The sequence below is a fragment of the Pelodiscus sinensis genome, chromosome 1 (genome assembly GCF_052426305.1).
Source record: "Pelodiscus sinensis isolate ZL-2025 chromosome 1, ASM5242630v1, whole genome shotgun sequence".
NCBI lineage: Eukaryota > Metazoa > Chordata > Testudines > Trionychidae > Pelodiscus > Pelodiscus sinensis.
In genome coordinates, this window is record NC_143052.1 from 184,766,984 (window position 1) to 184,791,888 (window position 24,905).

At 40.9% G+C, this 24,905-nt stretch overlaps 1 protein-coding gene across 2 annotated transcripts in view; it reads right to left on the minus strand.

Annotated features, from left to right (window-relative positions):
* ADAMTS5 (ADAM metallopeptidase with thrombospondin type 1 motif 5) overlaps positions 1-24,905 on the minus strand; it is a 58,233-nt gene that overhangs the window by 15,666 nt on the left and 17,662 nt on the right. For both annotated transcript variants that reach the window (XM_006128832.4, XM_075910300.2), the window contains exons 3-5: positions 10,725-10,892; positions 4,739-5,022; positions 307-490 (exon numbers count right to left, since the gene is read on the minus strand). In XM_006128832.4, the coding sequence (XP_006128894.2) occupies positions 307-490; positions 4,739-5,022; positions 10,725-10,892 (636 nt within the window). The remainder of the gene's footprint in view (positions 1-306; positions 491-4,738; positions 5,023-10,724; positions 10,893-24,905) is intronic.

Consider the following 24,905-nt stretch of genomic DNA (forward strand, 5'->3'; position numbering starts at 1 on the left):
TTCCCAGGACATTATAAGCATCTTAGTTACAAAATTCTGCTCATCCTGTTCGTTTCCCAAGAGTCGGGAGATTGTATATAGAATCCTCCTGTCAGGAGCCACCAGCCCTTTGCAGGGTTAATTACACTTTTAAATTTAATCTGGGTTACAGTGACTTTGTATCATTTGGAGCTCATGTTTCCACACTGCAATGCATTAGGGGGAAGCTATAATGGACATTTTATTTTCTCCTGTGGATTTAGTATTCACCATATAACAGGAGCAAAGGCTATAACGTTAAGCAACTTTGGCTGCTGCAGAACATACCATTTGCTGGGCAGGATGCGACATTGCAGGAGCGATAGATGGCCCTCTTTCCAGTGCAGTACCGTCCGCTGTTTCTAGGAGCTGGGTTGTTGCAGTGACGATAGGCAAACTGAACCCCTCCACCGCATGTACGGGAGCACTGTCCCCAAGGCCCCCAAGAGCCCCAGTTACCATGGTTTGAAGCCTAGAATACACGAAACAGCGGGATGTAAAAAGAGAGTCCAAATCTGAATGAAGATACATTTCAAAAGCACCATTGTTTCCAAAATGGCAGATGTTTTTCCTCTCATTTAAACTATGGCTCACTGTATATTAGGGCATGGACTAACCCTGAGAAACTTTTCCCTTGCAGTCACATCCATGTACAGCCCCGGACCATCAAGTGTGGGGAGGGGACATGATGTCCAACGGAGGCAAGTCAAGGGCAGTATTTAGTCTAACTTTGCAGAACTGAATTCCACCCACTTCACTGTGAAAACACACTTCCATGTAAAGAAATCCTAATCCCATCTTCCATTCTTTTCTTTTAATAACTGTTCTTCTAGGTTCACTTCACTAAGTTTAACTCCACCCAGGTAATACGTTGCTATTATTGAACACTGTGATCCCTGAATAGTTAAGTAGTGCAGCTATATGGCACTGCGTGTGGTAAGGAGATATTGTTCTTCTTCATGGAGTCATTGTGCTACATTATCAGTTATATAAATAGCTATGCGCTGCCAATCTAAGCAAAATTATGAGACTCCTATTTGTCTTTTAGATTGCAAAAGAAATGTGATATTCATGGTATCTGTATCAAAATCACTTTTGTTTTCAAAGTGACACTTCCCATGCATGCCAGCTATCTCATAGAATGCCTGCCACATTTCTAATTAAACGAACTTCCTGAATTACATTACTATAATCTTCCCCAATTAAGAGACTGTCTTTAATTTATACAGCAAATAATTAGAAATACAGATTGAATTTCATTGCTGTTCTAAGATCAAGAGGCACAGGTAAAAACTGGCAAAACAGAGCTTGGCAAAATAAGTATGGTTATAGCAAATTCTCACCCAGTGAGCTAATGTGCTGAGAGGCTTTGGAATAAGACAGAGAACATTCAGAAAAGCTACATCTAAACAGCAGGGCTAAAGCTGAATTAAAATACACAACTTTAGCTACATTAATTGTGCAGCTGAAGTCAAAATAGCTTAATTCGGCTCTTGGCGCTGTCTCCACAGCAGGAAGTCGAAGGAAGAACACTCTTCCTTCAACTTCCCTTACATCTTGTGAAAAGAGGGCTACAGGAGCTGGAGTAAGAAGTTCTCCAGCTCGCTATTATTTCAAAATAATGGCTTGCTGTGTAGACGTGCTCTTTGTTATTTCAGAATAATGTCAGTTATTCCAAAATAATGCTGCTGTGTAGACGTACTCATACTGCCTGCGGCTAAGCCTGCCACTCTACTAACTTTGCTGAATTAAGAACAAAGCCTCTGTGCACAATGCAACACTTCCACTGTAACTGTACTTTTTACATGTATGCACTTTATACCCAGAGAATGGGTACATCATTTGAGGAAAATATAGTTATAAAGAGAATTAGGTTTGAATTATTCTAACATTTGTTTAACACTCTCACAGAGCTCTTTGGGATAGTGACCTCCTTTTCGGGTTTGTACTGTTTCTTGCACCAGCATTATATAAAGTGAACTTAGAGCAGTTCAAGATATGCACTGGACAATTGCACTAGAGAAACTCCACCACTGTGAAATGGAAGGAGGGGGCCCTGTCACTTCTTGTCCTTGCTCTGATGCCTCCTACTCTAGAAATCTGCTCCTGGCATCTGGGTCATGTTGAAGAGGAGCTCCATTACACTCAATTATACACAGACATGAAGTCCTCATGGAACCTTTCTTCGTACATTAGAGCAATGTATATTTAACTTAAGAGAGCTGGGAAGCCATGAATGGGACCTGACAGCCCCTCCATTTACTGAGTTCCATCTCACTGCAGAGTCAGGTCTATCTCTCCTACAAGGGCAGCCCATGAGCCTAGGCGAGCTAGGCAGCTGCCTAGGGTGCCGCTCGCCCAGGAGCCCGATGATGATGTCATGGCCATTGACGGCTGTGCAGGCAGAGGCGCCGATTGTGCCGCCCCACCTAGGGCGCCAGCTGCTGCAGCCGGCCTCGGGCCGCTCCTGCTTTCTTATGTAAAAAGAGTTTTTCCTGCGGATGACAGAGCAACGTCATCACAACACTCTGCACCCTGCCTGCCTCCTCCATCCCTCCCCTTTCCCCAGTGCTCAGCTGCCACGTGGCGCCTGGGAAGGCTCAAGAGCAGCCTCCATCCCTAGAAGGGACCAAAGTCATGAGCCACGTGGCCCCTTTCCTGTCCCCGTCCTAGTGCTTGGGGATGGGAGGGGGGGCAAAGCCAGGAGATGTGCAGCTTTTCCACTCTTCCCTCCCTAGTGCTCCAGTGTGTGTGTGGGGTTAGGGCGCGAAGCCGCAAGCCATGATGCCCCGGGAGCCACACAGTCACTACCCTCGCCCCTCTCTGGAGCTCCAGGGAGGGGGGCGGAAGCCACGAGTCTCTCCCCCCCCGCAGCACCCTACACACATTCCTAGGTTGGGGGGAGAGTGGCAGCTGGGGAGGGGAGCGAGAAGGGGAAAGAAAGGGCTGGGCAGGTTCTCCCCAGTGGCCAGGGGGGTGGAGCCATGTGGCCTTCCCCTTCCCTTCTCCCGGATGCTTTTGGGGGGGGGGGTGAGAGCCCTGTGGCCTCCCCCTTCTTCCATACTTTGGAGGGGGAGAGAGCCCCATGTCCTCCTCCCTCCCTGGTGCTCTGGGGAGATGAGCGGGAGTCTCGCGGCCTCCCCGCTCTCCAGTACTCTGGGAGGGATGAAGAGCTGTGCTGCCTCCCTCCTCTCCACTGCTCCAGGGAGCGGGGCTGGAGCCATGTGGCTTCCTCTTTCCCCAGTGCTGGGGGAGGGATGGGAGCTTCACGGCCTCCCCACTCCCCGGTGCTCTGGGGGGAGGAGGGAGCGGGACAGGGTTTGGATATACGGACGTTAAATACTGGATATTTGAATAGTCAATTAACCTCATGAATTCTTATTGGTTAGCCAACTATTCTATAGGTCTCTGGGGGCGGGGCCAGTAGGGTTGCCAGGTGTCCAGTATTGACCCGGACAGTCTGGTATTTTTGCATCCTGTCTGGTAAAAAAAAATCAGAAAATACAAGACACCTGAAATGTCTGGTATTTTCTGGGGTTTTTTCCCTGCCAGGAGGCAAGAAAACCAGACACCAGGCAACCCTACGATACACTCAGCAACTAGGCCCAGCCCTCGGCTCGACTAAGAAAACAAGACGGGCCCTGGCAAAAAGCCTAACGACCTGAGCAAGGGGAAGCAATGCCTTCCCTGGGTCTTAGTGCTCATCCTCTCCTCTTCCTATCCCTATTTTGACTTTGCATGAACTTAAAAGGGCCATGCTGTTTTATTTTATTTATTTTTTGCTTAATAACTCTTGGGGTCCTTTTTTTTTTGCTCAACAACTTTGGTCTCCCCCCTCATCAGAATTTTTCCCTGGTGTTTTTATTTTGGGGCGGGGGGGTTGTTCGGTATTTTTAGTTAAACCGTCTGGGAACTCTAGGGGCCAGCAGCCAGTGAGCTCTGGCGTCACTCCTGAGGGGTCCTGTCACTCTATGCTGCTGTCTCTACATCAGAGGCAGCAGCGTGGGGTATGAGGTGGGAGCTGGTTCACAAGGAGAGCTAGTTTAAAAACCAGCTCCCCTCATGGACTGTTGCCCTGTGCTGCTGCCTCTGATAAAGAGGCAGCAGCGCGGGGTGGCAGCAACCCGTCTAGGGGGGTTCCTGTGTGAGCCGGAACTGAGATGGGCTGTCCGCCCACCTGACTCCTAATATCCTTTAAATACAAAGCCGCAGTGGGAGTAGGTCCTGAACCCATGGCAAGCCAGGACTGAGCCAGGCTGCTGGCCAGCCTGCTAAAAAATTTACTGGTAGGGGAAATAGGGAGGGGAAAGGAGGGAAATGCATGTAGTCTACAGCATTAATCTATAAGCTTTTGCTTATCGGTTAATTGACTATACTATTACATCCCTAGTTGTTGAGTGTAGCAAGCAGGGGGCACACACCCTTGTATTTTAAAATAATGTTCTGTTTTCCTAGGGTAAAGGCTCCATTATCTTGGGAAAAGAAAACATGCTTCCTGATGTTCAGCAACATTTTTCCAAAGTGATCAGGAGAGAGTATCCAGCAACAATTTAACTGTATATGCAATAAATAAGAAGTCAGTTTTTACTCTCTAGACTATGGGAGTAACTCTGCCAGTGCTACTCTTTAATACCCTTCCCCCCACCATTAAAATCAGTACATTGCAGGATCAGGTCTTCTAAGATTTACCCATGGTTTGGCCCTTGGAGCAATAACATACCGAATAATATTTCTTCTTAGTTTTGTCAACACATTTTCCTTGGAGGCAGATCCTTCCTTTCCCACATGGTGTCCCCTCCACAGCAGGAAGCTTCTTGGTGAGACACACCATCTGTCCTTGGCGAACAACTGCACACCAAAGGCGAGAGCATACATCCATACCGGGACACACTGTGTACTCAGGTCCAAATGCCAGTTTGCACTGACGAATAGCATCATATGTTTGTCCTGGAAGTTCCTCAGGGCCCAAGATCTGCTTTCTTGGTTGGTCGAGTAAACAGTTCCCTGAAAGAACAATCCAATTTATTACTCATTTCCTTTGTTATCTGTTTTATAGGACCTTTAGCTTTCAAGCTAGACAAAGTGATAATGATTATGGATCTGATCCAAACTTTAATGAAACCAATGGAAATACTCCCTTTGAATTCTGTGGGCTTTGGATCAGGCACTGTTACCACAACTGGGTTCTCTATCTCCAGGGATTAAGTATCAAACTCTTGTTTGCCTATCTATTTATTTCATCTTATGGTGAGGCCTTCCTCCCTTCCCTGTAAACATTTGAACACAGAGTTGCACTGAGGTAATTTGGGACTTGCATTGTGTTTTACTGTTAGTGGGTTCCACTCTATTTATCAATCTGTGATTTGAGACATGATCAAGAGACATATAAAATAAGCAAAGCTGTCGTTTGAATTTTGAGCCAGAACATTTGAAAAGGCAAAACTTCTAAAGGAAAGCCAGAAAAAGCCTGAAAAAATAGAATTGTAGCCAGTGTGGCCCTTTAAGAAAAAAATCCATCAATTTAAAGAAAAATATAAGTAGCACATCAAAGGTTACGTTGGTGGCAAATTTGCATTGGGCTTTTTATGTAAGGGATCACAGTTAGCCACTTCTGGACCCAGTTTGAACAGTTTCTATTAATCTTTACATAAAAAAAGAAAACAAATTGAAGTATAAGATAGACCACTGCTATTTGCAAATGCCAAAGATCTGCCTGACTCCCTCTCTCCTTAAAAATCAAAGCTACTTTCACATTTTTCAGGAATCCTGTTCTAACATTTTTTTTCACATCACTGACAAACTCACATGCTGACATGGGGAACTTGGTCTTCACTTTGAACTCTGTCATATAATGTGGTATGGCCATATTTTACTTATCCTCAGCCAAAATAACTTACCACAACCCATCTTGCTTTGCAACCAATGTTAGCACCACCCCTGCCTGATTGTGGGTAAAAAAAATGTATAATATAAACACTTCAGAATTACAGTAGCATATGAAATATGAGAATTTAAAGTCTGGCATCAAATTTCAAAACTTAGTTTAGGAGCTTTAAAAATGAAAAACATGTTTCATTTCCCTCAAGAAAACAAATGTTTGCTTTCCCTAAAGACCTCTTTTTCATGAAGACCACTAAGGCCTCTTGACAGCTAAATTCAGCCAAAAATCCTTTCAGCATCATCACTTATTTATTACTGAGAAGACCAATCTCATTAAATTTGTTGCTCCATTTGTCCTCTTGTGGCCTTGACTTGCCTAATATGCAGATCTTATCTTTAGTCTGGACTACACTGCCTTTTTAAAAATGAAAACAAGGTGTGCTTCTGCTAACAGATAGGCTGGTGTCCCAAGATAAGTCAGTAAAAAAATCCTTCAGTGCAGGGTATTTTGTAGCATTACATATTAAAGACATAGTGGAGAGTAAGGGTATGTCTACACTACCCCCCTAGTTCGAACTAGGGGGTAATGTAGTCATACGGAGTTGCAAATGAAGCCCGGGATTTGAATTTCCCGGGCTTCATTTGCATAAAGCCGGCCGGCGCTATTTTTAAATGCCGGCTAGGTCGGACCCCATGCCGCGCGGCTACACGCGGCACGGACTAGTTCCACGAGGCGTACTGCTAATTCGGATAGGAAGCCTAATCCGAACTAGCTAGTCCGTGCCGCATGTAGCCGCGCGGCACGGGGTCTGACTTAGCCGGCATTTAAAAATGGCGCCGGCCGGCTTTATGCAAATGAAGCCCAGGAAATTCAAATCCCGGGCTTCATTTGCAACTCCGTATGACTACATTACCCCCCCAGTTCGAACTAGGGGGGTAGTGTAGACATACCCTAAGACACACAAATGTTTTCTACAAGGGCAGGGCTGAGGTTTCTAACTGGAAAACAACAGCTGGCAGCAGTTTCTCTCAAAAAAAGTTTCGTAAAAATAATAACAAACACCCGAGCAATATCTGCCCTCTGCCACACCGTTCATGTGCTTCCTGTGATAGAGGATGCTACTATCACTTTGGGATACTGACAAGCAAAGGCTAGCTTGTTAGACTTAGCTGTATTCATTACTACTAGATATACATAGTGCTTATCAAACTCTAATGACAGAAATTATACAATATTTTAAATCATATGGCAAAATAAAACAAAGCTACCATAGTAGTAACAAACACTCCTTAGACCCCAATGGCTTCAATACACATGAATTATTCATTGAATGTTAACACATTAACTGACATTATTGAAAAGGCTAATCTAGACAGGACACAATAATTTCCATTAGCCTTTGGATTAACAATGACCAGGTACAATGATTGTGTCCTATACACTAGACTTTTCAGTTGTGTTAGTTATCACATTATAAAACCCAATTGTTAATTCAAGAAAGAGATTTTTTCATATGACCCCTCATGCCCATCAAGCTCAGGCTTTTTTAACTGGGTGGGAAGTGATTTCCAGAGAATGTCACTGCAAATACCCTTTTACCATCCCTTAAACAAGTCTAGGGACTATAAATTTGGACCTTCCAGCTGATCTCAGCTGAGAGGTTAAACATGAGATGCAGGAAGTCTTGAAGGCCTTGTCTACCCAGACATTTTCTCATTTTCTTTACATTTCCACTGTTGTTCTCTCTCTCTATATATATCTCTGAGCTGCTACAATGTGTTCTGCAAGGAGACTTTTCTGCAGCTCTGCACCCATTATGTCTGAATGAATGGGTAGAGACTTTTGCTCTGCCTGACAGCATTTTGGAGTCAGTCTTTCCACCTGTCTATGCTGGGGCTCTTGTGCATTTCAAAGCAGAAGCGCCCACGTGGAGCCCGGGGTCAATGTGACAGAGGCAGCAAGGGGGAGGGCGGGAGGGAAGCAAGTAGCTGACTAGTGTGTCAACTATCCGATAAGCTTTTGCTTACATCCCTAGCTGGCACAAACTTTTGCAAAGCCCTGAAAATTCAGTGCACGTAGGCTCTGTTTATATACCCTAGCCTTCAAAAATGGCTTCATGATCCAATAGTGTCCAGTGCCTTAAGTGAAATCATTTGTACATTGTATGCTATCAGCTGTTGAGCAGTGATTTCAGTGAACCTGTAGCGTAAGTTATTCTTTTACATTTACAGTACTGCAGAAAATCAGCCTAACCTACGCAACTCCAGCTACATGAATAACAAAGTTCGAATCAACATAAATTAGGTTGCATTACCACAGACTCTACACTGCAGCAGATCAATGGGAGAAATTCTCCTGTCTACTTCCCTTACTCTTCTCATCTGGTGTAGAATAGTGGGGTTGATTGCAGAATGATTTGTGGACGATTTGGCAGGTCTTAAGTAGATGTGCTAAATCGACCGCCAGTGGATTGATCTAAGAATGTCAATTAAAGCTGTAGTATAGACATAGGCTAAAAGATTCCCATTCCTGGTACACTGAATGCATTGCAACAGTGTTATTCAGGGAAATATAGCGGTTTAGATTGTATGGTAAGATTGCTTTTTTGGGAGTGACATTTGATTTCATAGGTTATGTTTATCTTTTGTCAATATAAATCTTTGATTTAAAAATAGATGAACGATCCCTCCCACAGGGGAAATAGAAGAATGAAATGGAACTCTATTAGAAAAAATGTCTTTGTTTAGAAAATATGTCTCAAACAATCAGACTGCCCGAGCTTCCACAGGGACTCCATTAGGATTTTGAAGTAAATGGAGCAATGCCAGGCATAAAAGCAGCTCACAGGTCAGACTGTGGATTTCTGTGGGACTCTTCGTGTTAGTAACTAAGTGCTCACTAGAGTAAGGACAATAAACCTGATGCAACCATATTAAATGAAAGCCAAATTCTGAGAGCCTTCCTCATTTTGTTTAGTACATTACCATTATGGGAGAAGGGGCACCAAAATCTTCAGAATGTGTTTTGTGGTAAGGTACTACTCATTCTGAGTAAGGGGATTGGAACATGGCTTGAATGATTTGGGGCCCAATCCTGCTTCCACGGAAGTAAACAGCATAAGATCCTTGTCCTGATTGTCACAACTCCAGAGCTGAGATGGTGACTCCAGCCCCGAGGTAGGGAGCATTAAATGCTTCTCAATGTAAGCAAGCAGGCAGCAAGGAGTGCACAAGGAGCCTTGTCTTTTCACTCAGCCTGCTTGTCCCTCACAGTATGGGTTCACAGTATAGGGAGATGAAGGGATGAAAAGGAATAAAGTAACTTTCTTCCCAGATAAAGGTGAGGGGAAAGGGGATAAACTGTGGTTTTGAATCACAGTTCATTCTTTTGTCAGCTCCAGGTGTGACACAGCTACATGATACAGACCTGCTCTTGCACATGTGGAAACTAACCTGTTAAAATTAAATCAATGCCAAAGCGATACGTACCATAACACAGGACTGCCCTAGATTAATGGCGCTCATAAAATTAGGAGAGGAAAAAAATGAAGCAATTTTCCAGATACAAGAATAGGATTAAGCATTTTGGACAGCCCTGAAATTAGCCAATAAAATATTTACTTTATTTCCTTTAAAAAAAAACCTCTGTACATTTTGCAGGCATGCGGTACCTTTCATCCATAAGTATTGCAGTTACCATAACAACTATATCCATTCACTCAATTACATAATTTTTATCTCAACATTTTGGAATTTGCATGGCTTCTTTAAGAATTGCAGCTGCTTTGTAAGCACAATGAACAATTTAAAATACATTTAGGATTATTGATGATACTTAAAAAAATCCTCTTTTTATTAAGTCTAAGTTACAATAAAATGTTAACATACCACATCGTATATTACTTATTCTGGACCAGTTTAATAATTAAAGACATTGACTTAAGAGTTGCTAGAGGAGGAGCCACACATTTCTAAATAAGTACCTTGTTTTGGTAATAAATAGAAAATGAGTTTTGTCTTCTAAAGTACTGTGTAGTAGACTGTAAGATCCCTGGAGCAAAAGTTGGTTTTTTATTTCGAGTGTAAATAGTGCCTAGCACAAAGCAGTCCTAATTCCTGGCTGGCCCTTATAGGTAGTAACATGACATAAATAAAAGAAATGAGTAAGTAGTACGAATAAAGCTTCAAAGTACTGTATAGCATCTTCACTTTTTTTAGTCAAGTATCTTATAACCTTTCATCCCCATTTTAATTACTTGATAATCCATGGTGTTCATGCATGTTTAAGGTAAAATGCTCACAGAACTCTCCCTTCTTCATCACTTGGAAGCAAAACAGTAACACCGTGGTTGTTAGCTAAACTTCACCAATGTTCCCAGTGAAAAAGTCACAGACCATAATTCACCTACATTCTATTCAATGCTTATCTGTGTTATCATGCAGGCTACTCAAAGGGTGAGTTTCTGCCATGTTAGGGTTTGTCTGCAGTGCAACCTGGGTATAAATCTATCTTGCACCAGCTTGCTGTGTACTAATTGTTCATGTGGACACCACGCATTAAACATTCCACAGTGTGCTTTGATCTACACCACTTTGAAACAGGAGTTGATTTGCAGCCCAGCCTGCCACATGCTAACTGTTCATATGAACAAGCTCCTAGGCATGCTGCATACTACCTAGCACTTGCAAGTCGCTGGATGGTGCTGCTCAATAGGAGTAAGGATGACATAATCTGTTCCTGACATAACATAAGAGTAAGTTTTTGGTAAACATTGCTGTGCTATATAAAAAGAGTGTGCAAACACAATAGGTATAATAATACATACCATGACCATCATCCAAAAATTCAGTTATGGTTGCTGACGTGCATTTGGACCAAGGTTTGGAAGCATCAATGCTAGTCAGGATGGAGGACATTAAGCGCTTATCTTCCATGGAACCGAAGTTCTCCTCACAGAATTTAGAGTCGTCATGGGAAAGCCCAAGCAGGTGCCCTGTGGGAATGAAATTAGGAAATGTAATTATATTATTTCCTGGTGGATAGGATTTTAGCAGCTGATGTATATATTCAGAGAGGGATGCCTCAGTTCATACCCTTCATTTTCAAATCTAAAATGACAACGTGAAGATGACTTTTAAACGTCCCATGGGTTAGATTCTCAGCTCGAAGACAATAGAGTTCTGCTAATTTACATCAGCTGAGACATAAATGGAGCAACACTGTTTTGTGTCAGATGAGGATCTGGTCCTTAGAGTTTCCAGGATCAGGGTCAAAAGGCATAATAAGGGGAGAAACAGTGATCTCTACAAATACATTGACATTCTGTGACTGACTGATCAGGAGGGTGCCCAAGATGAATACCTCTGAGAGTGCTCAAATACCAGATTTACTCAGCCGCTAAACTCAGCAACAACATCTACTTCTCTCAGTCCTGTGAAGCAATGTGCTCACTCTCTTCATTCAAAGACATGCTCTATATCAAGAAAAGATAAACCCTACATACTACAGCATAAATGTTCAGCAGAGTTTAGCTATTCAACTTTCTTTAAATGTAATCAGTTTCATATAGTTAAAACCTTTACATCACAATGAAAATTGTTCCCCATTACTATCTGCTGTAGCATTGTGCTATTATGTGGTAATTCAATGTAAATAATACTATACAAAAGTATGCTTTAATTCATTCACTACTGTAACAATATATTAATCAAATATATGAAATTAATGTCTAATTATAGACTTGTGATAGATGTTGGAAAATAGTCATTGTTTTTTTCTCTGTAATATTAATATTTTCCTTTGGGAATATTTAATATGTGTGAGCCATATTCTTCTATCCTCTCTTCGCAGTAAGGCTGTACTTGTGTTTTAGGATTGGCAATTCTGGCCCTATGTTACTACATAAATACCCCATGCAAACACCAGTTTAAAAGAGCTGACAATTTTTTTGTTTAAGGCAATATCAGTGCTGTATAAAACTTATTATCAATATTATCTTAATATTATATATATCTCTTAGAAAGAGTGATGTTTAATCAATATGCCATTGGTAACCTATATAACACATTCTGTAATGTTATAGACTGCTAAGTTAGTTGCTGATCCCCTAAGCGAACAATGAAGGCTCTATGATGTTTTGCTTGTGACTTTGCCAAAAAGCACTGCAAGTCCTTACTCAAACAATGAGCTTCTTCAAGAAAACTGAAGATAGTGCTTCTTTTTGCTGTCTCATCATATGATATTATCTGTTCCCAGTACTTGTATCATATTAATTAAATGAGTGTCAGGCACCAGACTGTATTCAACGTCTGAAAAGAACTCTGGGTGCAATACAACTGACATAATAATAAAATCTGACTCACGCAAGCCTCTTAGCCACTGTAACTAGAACTGTTTTATGCTGACTTGTTAAATTACCGTCTTGTAACAAATTTACACTATTAATTCTGATAACTCTGCTGACATGTTGCAGGGGTGTTGGTCAGTTTTTAAAGAGAACTACTGGCTATTATTGTGGCTAAGTTAAAAGAAATTGTTGATGCATATATATATTTTCAATCAAAATAATAGAAATATTAGCACAAAAATAAGTAAAAAGAGCCCAACAGTTATGAGAATGCCATACTGATGAGGTCATAATGTACGGCAGCTTCCCTTATAGACTACTTGTGCAGTTGATAAAAATTCTAGCAACTATATGATAAGCAAATTACCCATTTCTTAACATCTCTAGTACTAAGGTTACATTAATTACTTTCAGAATTTGCCCTATTTGTTTGTGAAATAAAGCATTCAAATCCCATTAACTACAAGAGAAGCTGCACTTCTAAGTCTTTGGGAATTTCTAAGTCCATTTGCCCTTAAGGGACTATAAATATTCTTATGATTGCTCCAGAAAGTAGGGATACATAACATTGCATGGCACACGCTATACATTAAGTATCTGGATATAGATAACTATGGAGTGTGAATCAGCAAGTAGAAAATGGGAAGACTCACTGAAGTTAATATTAAGCATCAGTGAGGTTAAATAAAAAATATGTTTATATTGTTATATTTTCCCCAGTATGTTACAGGGTAACAGCAGGAGCACCACAATGCTGGCCCTATAAATATATGCCATCTGCTCTTGTCATCCAATCACTGCCTAACAAAATTAATGGTGACCTAAATCACCCAATGGACTACTAAACTTTTCACATTTGCAAGTGCTATAGTGAATCAATGTCCCACGTTGTCCACTGGAACTATTCAAGATTTATACCCATATAGACGAGATCAAAGTCTGATTCTAAACAGATAATATCATCGAAGCAACTAACAACAGAATCTGGCCTCTTGTTTTAGGAGCAATATAGCTTCTTGGTTTTTTTCATTTAAGACTATAACTCAGTACCACAACTCATGAATGACACTGTTGCTTGGGAAACAAATCATTCTCTTCAGATTAAATCATACTGGGTTTCTTATCTCAAAGTAAAAGTCTTAGATGATTTTGAAGCTTGTTTGTATTGCTACAATTCTATCAACTAAAGCAAATTTAGAGATGGAAGAATCAGTTTCTGACGTGTTTAAAAAGTGAGAAATGAATTCTGTCAGAAAACAATTTTAGTAGCTTACTGATTTCTGAGGTATTTAAATTGTAATTTCAATTTTATTAGGTAAGACAGACAAAGAGTGGGGGAAAGTTAGTATTACTATCCCTCTTATACAGGACGGGATCAGGCATTACTGTTGCCTCTTCCCATGTGCACCTTCTTTTCTATCCATCCATACACCTATTCAACATCCCCTCTGTAAAATCAATCTCTCTCTCTCTTTCTCTCTCTCTCTCTCCCTCACATACACACACACACACTGACATGATAAGAATAATAGGGTGGCAAAATCAAGCACTCAGACACTAGGGAATGCCTGAATTAGGTTGCACAAGCAATTTTAATTTCAGACCCCTGTGATTCTGCATTGTCAAAGTCTTTAATTACATGCTCACATACAATTTCTTCCACAAGACTCCTGTCTAATTCAGGGCCCAAACCGAACAAGTGCTAAATCAGTTTGATGTGGTGAAGGAAGCTGTTATTTGTAGGACCGTTCTTCATTTGTTGAGAAAGTTAGAAGATGTCTGGGTAATGAGGTAAGGGACTGTGGGAACAGAAAAGATGAGTAAGACAGTCAAATGATGCCCTGGGATCTGGATTCTACCTTTGTCTCTGCAACAGAGTTTCTATGAGATGCAGGGCAAGTCAACTAAACCATTTCTTTACAGTGGTCCACTAATTGTGTGTTGTCCATTTTCTTGGCACTTAATATGGGACTCTCTGACCTGAATTTCAGAACTGCTGAGAACTCACAGTTGAAAAAGAGCAAATGTTGTACTCTGCAAAATGCTAGGAATGCATAAAAATCATGTCATAGGTGTCTCAAATAGTGACCCCCATTCAGAGAATCTCTTGACTTTTCTCTTATTGCCTCAGTTCCCCATATGTAAAAATGGCAATAACTATCCTCATCACACTGAGCTGATAGGAAAATAGCATGAATATGACTGAATTAAGAACCAGTATTTGCAAAATATTAGCTTTTCTCCATCAGCCCCACCAAAGACTTGAATGTGACTACTAGAGCCGGTTGAAAATCAGGTGCATGTTTGTGAAAAATTCCTCTTTTTTTTATCCTTAGCTCCAAATTTTGAAACTTTTGGATCAGCTCTACAGCAGGTCAAAAACGAAGATGTATCTATACTGGAAATGTGCACAAAACATCATTCTTTTTTTTTTTAAATCCCATCAAAAGTCAGAAAAATGTCAACCAGCTTCAGTCTCCAGACACTGCTTCTTAAAACAGAGCTGGAGGCAACACAAAGTATTCTACATCTAAATGCTGTTAAATCCAGTGAATGTAGAAAGTAGACTCCTCCCTGTTGCCTGAAGAGCACCCCCCTCTTCCTCACACACATGGCCAAGAGCACATTCACATTCTCACACAAATGTATAGACACTAGGATAGCATACTATGGATGGGGAAGAATGGCTCTGGTGGTTACTGCTAGGACATTTCCTATTAGAAGTGTCAAATGGACATAGTGAAGTCACAAGAACTGTCTCCATTTTTGAAGTATAAGCAGGCAAAACCCCACCAAAATCTACAGGTAAAGAATAGACTCTTGGAAAGCTATTCTTTTAACAAGTGTTGTTATAAATGGTGCCAACTGCAGCATGATACTATTTTGTACTACTATGAACATTAAGTCAGAAAAGAAGAAGAATACTAAAAAAAAGGCTCCCAACAGCTGTGTGTTATTGACTGACTGAGATTGGATTAGTAGATCATCTTATGTATTTTACTTAATGAAACATCTTACTGGTGTTGACAGTTCCCACTGAGTGTAAATGACATAATTTCGTTTTCCCAGAAGGATGGTTTTAGTTATGTTATGCCTCAGGAATGCTGAAGAAACAGAGAGTAGCTGATGCAAGGTTCCCTCTGGTGCACACTAGTCTTCTTACAAATTAAACTTCTATTAAAAACAAAAAAAAAAACCCAAAACACCAAAAACAAAAGAGAATCTAAATATACTCACAGCCAGTTCTACAGGGGTTTGGAATGGGTTCCATATGAAGAGAGATTAAAAAGACTTGGACTTTTCAGCTTAGAAATGAGAAGACTAAGAAAGGATATGACAGATCTATAAAATCATGACTGGTGTGGAAAAAGTGAACAAGGAAAAGTTATTTATTTATTTATCCCCACAATATAAGAACGAGGGGTCACCAAATGAAATTAATAGGCAGCAGGTTTAAAACAAATAAAAGGAAGTTTTTCTTCACTCAGCACACAGTAAACCTGTGGAACTCCTTGCCAGAGGATGTAGTGAAGGCTCGGACTTTAACAGGGTTCAAAAAAGAGCTAGATTGATTCATTGAGGTTAGGTCCATCAATGGCTATTAGCCAGGATGGGTAGGAATGGTGTCCCTAGCTGCTGTTTGTTTGCAAATGGGTGACAGGAGAGGGATCACATGAGCATTATCTATTGTGTTCTGTCCCTCGGGGGCATCTCATATTGGCCATTGTCAGCAGACAGGATACTGGGCTAGATGGACCATTAGTCTGACCTAGTATGGCCGTTTTTATGTTCTCATTAATCCTATTGTTTTGAGGACTACTTGGCTACGTCTACACTGGCCCCTTTTCCGAAAGGGGCATGTTAATTTCACAGGTCGTAATAGGGAAATCCGCGGGGGATATTTAAATATCCCCCGCGGCATTTAAATAAAAATGTCCGCCGCTTTTTTCTGGCTTTTAGAAAAGCCGGAAAAGAGCGTCTACACTGGCCCCGATCCTCTGGAAAAAAGCCCTTTTCCGGAGGATCTCTTATTCCTACTTTGAAGTAGGAATAAGTAGGAATAAGAGATCCTTCAAAGTAGGAATAAGAGATCCTCCGGAAAAGGGCTTTTTTCCAGAGGATCGGGGCCAGTGTAGACGCTCTTTTCCGGCTTTTCGAAAAGCCGGAAAAAAGCGGCGGACATTTTTATTTAAATGCCGCGGGGGATATTTAAATATCCCCCGCGGATTTCCCTATTACGACCTGTGAAATTAACATGCCCCTTTCGGAAAAGGGGCCAGTGTAGACGAGCCCCTTATGTTTCAAATGATCAAAATGCAACATTATAAGAGCATAAAGACTCTGTCTTAAGAAATGCTGAATGCCCTTTCTCAAGCTGCTCAGTACCCTCAAATCCTACTGACACCAGTAGGAGAAGACAGAACTCAGCACCACGAAGCAACACATCTGAGGATTGAGATCTATGTTCTCAGCTGGATACACAGAATTTTGCAGAAAAATGAGAATACTCCTGAGGGACTCTCACAAAGCTGTCAAAGCCCAAATTGTGTCTGAAAACCACTGCACAATAGGCCTGATTCTCACGTATACGAAAATTCCTTTACTGTTCTCTGGTAGAACAAAGGAGTGCAGAGATTCTCTCTGGCCAGCATAGAGCTCACATAAAGGGCTTTATGATAGCCTTGCTCACAGCATCTGGTACAAAGGGTGGATTGGGGGCACATATGGGGTGTGTTGGGAGCTTTGATGACCAGAAGATTCTGGATAGTCTCTTCTTCCTAGGGACTGTGAAAGTAGAATAGAAGTTTGTGCGCACTGTGTTTTCTCTAACTTATCCTAGTAGTCAGATACTTCCTAGGTGGGCCTCTGTACATAGAGAGTGCCAAGGTAGTTTAACACCACCTTTACTCTATATCCCTGTTCCAAGCACAAGTACAGAGTAAATGAGAATCAGACCCAACATATAGCTTGTACATGACAACATAAAAATGCATTAAAGATCCAAAATGGTGTTTGGGGAGTAAAATATGTTTATAGTTATGCATTGTAGTTTAGTCCCTAGATTAAACAGCATACTAAAGAATAGTCCCTAAACTAAATTTGACCATTGGACATATGCAATGACATAACATGCTAAAAATGTTATAAACATTGTAATTTGTTTACTTAGGAAAGCTCAGCTCAGAGGAAGAAATTGTTTTCAGTGAGGTCATGCCTTTCACCTAATTTTCCAGCTGGGATGAATGAACTACAAGGTCAAGAGACTTGCCCAAGGTTACAAAGTGAGTCAGTAGCTCACATGGGATTAAAGTCCATTGCTCTCCTGACTCAGTTTTTTCCTTTAATTGACAGTATATATATTTCGGATAATCACTTTTTTTTACTTCCATGTACAAACTTGTTTCGAATTTAAATTCTTTTTTTACATTGTTTTTCACAGTTAGAAAAACAATTTGCCTTCATAGGAGACATCCTGCTATCATTCAGAAGGAGAGATCACTTTGAAGTCAATGGTAGCTTTACATAAAACTGACAGCCCTCTGGCATAGTGATTTACAATGTTCTGTTTTATAAGGTGTTTTGTATTGTAAAAGCACAACAACATTCATGCTGAGAGTTTAAAAATGTGCTTCCCACTCTACTTTCATTTAAATCTTCATTCTCTCTCACTGGTAGTCTTTAAATCTACCTTTCAATTTAAATCTTCAGCCCAGAAGCAGTTTTAAAATATCATATCTAATAAAGCTGTGGATCACTGACCAGAATCTTAATGACTGTATTAAAGTGCTATGCAATAGCATACAAAAAACAGAAATCAACACACGACCAAAAGGTCTTACAGACCTCACATAGATAGAATTCCCACCAGGCATTTATCAGAACAGGCTTCAACAGGAGTTCACATATACTTCAATCCAGGATCAACATCAGGTTCTGCTGGTATAGATCTTGATGGATCACAGGTTCAAGAGAGGGAATCGGCTGCCATCTCACCTTTGCTGGGGAGGGGGCTGTAGAAAAGCAGCTCATCCCAAAAAATGTTTAACATTGCCTGGGAAGAAGGCAGGAGATGTACTGATTCAGCACATTCTCTTAGCAGCTTCCATCAGCAGGATTCCTGTTCCTTAAATCTGTTTCCCCCAGCCCAAATTCTGAGGAACACCACAAGAATCCCCATATAGGAAACAAGGAGATCAGATACTGCAGGAATGTATAAATTACATCTCTCTGTGCCAGGGTTATTGGTTCTCCAACTGCAACATGAAGACTACAGACTCTGGATCAGAGTGTTTATCTTCATTTGCAGCACTACCAGAAAAATAAATACATATAAATATGTAAACCCTTGCTCTCTTTTACAACATGAAAGGCCATAAGGTGAAGCACACCTGCCCTACATTCCCTTTTACTGATACTAATGATTATGTTGAAACATCAGGCAACCCCTGGTTTCATTCCCACTTCCCTTCAGATGGCTGGAACACTGATATTTGACTCTGTGGCTTTAACTTATGTTTCAAGATCCACTACAGCTTTTTAAAACACAACCTTGTATAATCCAATCATGTATAGGGGTACAGCCATACCTAGATCAGCACAACTCCAGAAAACCTCTAACCACAGCAGCAGAACTCAGCTGTGATGTTGTTGTGTCTGAGCTACTTCCTAAGTCCCTGGCTGAACATTTTGCTCTGATTTTACATCCTCTCACTCCTTCACAATCACTTCACAGTCTTCAAATAAAGCAAGGATCCCAAATCCACTTCACAGACTTAAGAATGAGCATTAGCGAAAGAAAAGCTTTTAATGTTCAGCAACAGAGGTTTCAGGCATTGTAAATCAACTCAGCCCCCTTCAGCCATCTCACCTTCCACTCCCACCCAGAGACACGTACAAACTGGCCCAGTTTCAGTAAAAGAGTTATTTTTAAGCAGCATGTGTGCAGCAGGTGGAACAATCCTCGTCATTACGAGCTAATAAAATATTTCTAGGTGAGCCAAGAATTTTTAGTAAAACTTTAAATGGGCATTAACTAGAAACCTCTTGTACAGCTCCAGTGTGTTTTGATACAGCAGCTGAAGTTTCTGCCCTATTTCTTACCTTTCACCAGGGCTTAGGGCTGAGTTCTCTTCTTGTTTATGAGGGCTTAACTCAGATGCTTTGGTAGCATCAAAAGTTTAAATGTAAGCTTGAAAAAAAATACAAAAATATTGCATTAAGTAATTCTTCCTACGGATACCATCAGAGAACATTTGGATGATTTGTAGTCTTTTGGTTTTAGAAAGAAACTCAGCCTAATTATAGTCACCTGGATGTTTGCCCATATGTTACCTTTCATGTGGGAAAAATAAGATGAAAGTTAGACATCCTTCACCATTGTTTCTTGTGCCTATAAGATTCTATGACCTTGGCAATGAATCCCCATGGGATGGAAGGACTACAAAAGATTTGCTCCTAGGCTTTTTCTCATCTGTTTTATCTTGACAGCCTTAACCTCAAAGGGCTACATGTTCATCAGTGAAAAACAAAAAGTTACTGTGAATTTAATCACATTTCATGCATATACAAAATATGTATATCCACAAATGTTAAAACACTTATACATGTTGAATGTCTCTAGTCTGGCACCCTCGGACCCTGACTGGCGACGAACCAGAGAATTTGCCGAACCATTGGAGGCCAATATTGCCAACACTTCCACTGCTTACTGTGCTGTTAGAGGACATTTAGGGGTAAATCAGAGCTGAATAACAGCACAGAACACTGAGAATCAGGACTGGTGGCTGTTAACAAACTTTATGGGTTCAGGGGAAACTTGGCCACACCCATGATAAGTAGACATCTGGCTAACTAAAATCATGCCAGATCATGGATATTGCTGGACCAGAGAGGTTCAACCTGTGTAAGATAATGTCAACCTTTCTCTGCTTACTTACGTATTTGTCGTATAGTATAATTTATCTGTACGCAAAAGTAATGCTTGAATATCAAGCAGAACTCATATTGTCTTCAAAGATTTGTGAAGAAGGATCAGAGTCACAAAGTTTGTTGCAGAGTTTAAACACATTTATTTCAGTGTGAGGGAGGTCCAGATCCAGATTCTTGGTTTAGCTTTTTGAGGAGATAAAAGACAACTATCAAATTTACATCTGGGTCCCGACACTAAAACTGCCCTCAAGCTGCTTATTGTTTTTGCGTCTGGGGTATCAATTTGTGTCTGTACTTCAGTACATTTTTCCTAAGTAAGGACTGCAATACCATTGTCCTTATATCGAATTCAGAAGCATGTTTGCAGTGTTTACAGTACAGTTTATTTGTGTTTGCAGTTGTAAACTGGATTTTCAGAAAATGGGAGCATTTGCTAACATACACAATAGGATGTTGACACAGAAAAAGTTTCAGGATTAAATATGTTATTCCCAAACTGTACCTTTCATACGGCTCTATAATGTCATGATTGTACCTATCTGAGGAAAACAGAGAGGAGGAATTACAGGAAAAAGGATAAAATTAATGAACAGGGGCTTAATTATTTTAGTGTTGTAAATATCAAGCTACGCTCTAAAAATAAAACATTGGGAAGAGTACACGAGCCATGTTATTCAGGAGGACACAGAGAGCCAGTTTCATTACATTCATAAAATTAGGCAATAAAAATAAGGCTAAACAAATGTTAAATTTTGTAGCAGAGAGAGACTGATGTTATCTTGCCTTGGTGCTCACCAGAATACCTCCTGCAAAGTTGATAAAACCAATGCAAATGTTTTTTCACTCACCTGGTGAGTTTTTACGCATGTGTAACTCTCCATGAAGTAAGCAGAAGTTGTGCATGCTGTCTTGTGGTAAAGATAGTGGACTGGGATGCAGGCAACATAGACTGGATTCTTGGCTCAGTCACAGAGTTCCTCTGTACATTTGGGCAGATCACTGATTCTCTGTTTCCCTCAGCTCCCCCTCTGTGGAATGGGAATAATACTGTGCCCTTTCTCCCAGCCTTTGCCAGTCTTCTTTCTTTAGACTATAAACTCATTGGGAAAGGGAATGTCTCTAATTATGGCTAGAAACAATATCTAATAGATTGGGGTCCTGAGATCAGCTGGGCTTTCTAGATGCTGCAGCACTATAAATAGGAATAACAGCAAGAACAAGTGGTTACTAAATCAACATGTGTAATATTGAAAATTAAAGTACGTCTGGCAACACTGCAAAAGAAGTCACATCCTTATTGGCTAGTTGAGCCTTTTCGTGACATGACACACATAGGCTACGTCTACACTGGCCCCTTTTCCGGAAGGGGCATGTAAATTTCATGAGTCGTAGTAGGGAAACGCGCGGGGGATTTAAATATCCCCCGCGGCATTTAAATAAAAATGTCCGCCGCTTTTTTCCGGCTTTTAAAAAAGAGCGTCTACACTGGCCCCGATCCTCCGGAAAAAGTGCCCTTTTCCGGAGGCTCTTATTCCTACTTCCTTCAAAGTAGGAATAAGAGCCTCCGGAAAAGGGCGCTTTTTCCGGAGGATCGGGGCCAGTGTAGACGCTCTTTTTTAAAAGCCGGAAAAAAGCGGCGGACATTTTTATTTAAATGCCGCGGGGGATATTTAAATCCCCCGCGCGTTTCCCTACTACGACTCATGAAATTTACATGCCCCTTCCGGAAAAGGGGCCAGTGTAGACGAGCCCATATAGTACATCTTATCAGGGCACACCTGAGACTTCCATAGTGTAAGCAATAAAATCTATTACATTTCTATGGTCCCAACTACGTAGTGCCTAAGTACATCACAATGTTGATGTGTTTATCATCTGTGAGGTGGTAATGCTTTTATCTCACTGTAAAATGGGGGAGCAGAGGCATTCCATGACAGAACAGGCAATTTAACTCATGTCTTCTGAATCCCAGGTTAAAGCCTTAAACTCTGGACCATCCTTCCTTAAACGGGAGTGTGACGGACTCCCTCCCATGCTTTTATGAAATGTACTTATGGACACAAATATGCATAACTTGATGATGCTCGGGACAAATTACCTCATGTAACCTACCTATCGATCTTAATGTCATAATCTGCTGAATCTGTATATTTTAGGTTAGCGTATGTATTATTCTTGTGTGTAAAGTTAGCTATATGGAGTATGGAATGTTTTATGATTTTTAAATGTGCAAATGAAAGACACCGAGGGTGTATCCAATGCTGGGACACCTCAATGTCTGGACAATCATACGTAAACAACCCCTTTTGTCCTTGAAGTCTTAGCAGTGGTTGATCCTAGAAAGTCATGTGATCTCCCTAACTAGAAGGGACTGACCAGGTAACTTCCCATGTAAAAGTGGAATCTATAAAACAGTGGGATGCTTAGCAGTGTCTTTGTCTTTGGTTGGCCTGGCACTCCCAAGAGGATGATCCAAAGACCCCAAGGTAGAGGAACTTCCCTGGTTTAAAGGCTTATCTGGAAAAGGAACAGTTTTAGGGTGAATTTGTAATAAGTTTGTACAGAGGTTTTGATGTTAGAATTAGCTAAGCATTTTTTGTTATTTTAAGTTTGTAATCTACTTTGCTCTGCCTGTTCTCACTTCTAGCCACTTAAATCCTATTGCTTGTACTTGATAAAATCACTTGTATTTACTATCAAGCCCAGTGTAAATAACTATTCCTTGGGAGAGCATGTACATCCTCTTTTCATTGTTAAAGGGGGCTTACCTAAATAATTCCTTTGGGGTTCTGATCCCATTTGTGGAGTGGTATCTCAGGAAGCTAGGCCCAAAACTACATTTTCCTTGGACATGAAGAGGTTCAATGTCTGTACCGCTCCTCAGAGGGGCAGTGATCTCAGTTCTGTGCTTTGGCTGGAGGAGACCAAGGAGCTGGCCCAGCAAGACAGAGTAACAAGACACCCCAGAGAGGAGAAAGGTGAGAGGCAGTGGCCTTGTCAGCACCCCGGGAAGCATCCCCAAGGGGTCTTATGTGACCTGACCATGTCTCAGGGAGGTCAATAAAACAGCAACTGTCGGGAAACAGATACCAATATAACAGATCCAAAGTAATAGGAAAAAGTTATTTGCAAACCTTTTCCTACATGTATTTGCTCACTTTTCTATTAGGAATTAATTGCTATGGAAGAAAGAGACATTGAAATGTTTTATTTAACAAAGCTCTGTTTTTAAAACTGAAAGGTAAAGATACAATCTGAGCAAGGGTGTGCATGACTGGTGACCTTCTGATGGCATTCAAGGCATTAGACCTTTGGCCTCACAGACTGGAGTACATCAAAGATGTCTACCCATTTCATATTAGCACACAGTCTGTGGGTTTATGGTTATAATTCATCTATCGCTACAGTTGCAAATGTTATCCAACACACACAAATAGTTCTATCCCAACTACACATCCAATGCCTATTTTAATACAGGAGGCTACGTCTACACTACGAGTTTTCTCAGCAAAAAATATGCTAATGAGGGACTCATTTGCATGAGTCATGGTCTCATTTGCATATTTTCTGCTGATCCATTTTTGCGCTAGGGTTTTTGCACAAAAACAAAGTATGGACTTTTTCTTTTTGCACACTGCTTGTTTTTGCTCAAAAACCCCTAGTGCAAAAACGGATCGGCAGAAAATATGCAAATGAGACCACGACATAAGCAAATGAGTCCCTCATTAGCATATTTTTTGCCGAGAAAACTCGTAGTGTAGATGCAGCCGGAAAGTATGTAGAAATTCAGCATAAATCGTAGAACATCTTGAAGAGGCTATGTTTTAAAACTATAACACATACATGCTGCTTGCAGAAACTGGATTATTACCTTCAAAAATATGGGGGGGGGGGGGGCTCTTCCATAAACACTGTTTTTGATGCGACATCCTTAGCATGAAGAATGTTGGACCTGATTCTCTTTCACCAGATGCCTGTTTTACATGAGTCTACCTTAACTGGGCTCTGTTAAATTATTCCTGTTTTACACTAATACCCAGGAGTAGGAGAAAAACGAGGCCCAACTTTGCTGAGTCCCGTGCTATGAACCCTTCTCCAAGTCTCACTCATTGTCTGTTAACCAGTACAATATGAATGCTATATCAAGACTGCACCAGTTTGTTTCTGCTTTCGTGTTCATTGCCCTCTGTTGATTTTACCTATCATTTCTAGTCATTCACACCCTCTCTTTCAAAAACCACTGAGCAAAATTCAGTTATATTCTCTTTTAGGGATAAATCCAAACCCCATGTATGGGAAGTGTGGAAGTCTTGCTGGTAGTAGAACTAATGAGGTGCCATGACACACCAGGCGGATGAGTCCCTTCTGGTACCCTCAGCATTTCCCCAGCACCAGCCTGTGTACTTAGAGGTGTGTACTTGGCCATGGATTTGATCCTTATTTCCATTTGTTTTGCTGATCTTCATAAGAAAGGACACAAGCCTGAAAAATGTCCAGCATGTTCTGAAAGATGATGAGTGCCTTCAAATCCCACTGAATTCACTACAAAGCACGGGTGCACAATAATTCACAGGCTCAGATTCATCAGTTACCACATTGGTTACTCAAGTTATAATGCATCATAGTCCCTTAAAGAAGTGCAGACAATCTGATTTGCTTCTTAGCTGGCTTGCTTACTCAGTATCATTAACAGAAAAGACCAGCTAGCTTTGACATACTTAGAATACCCCT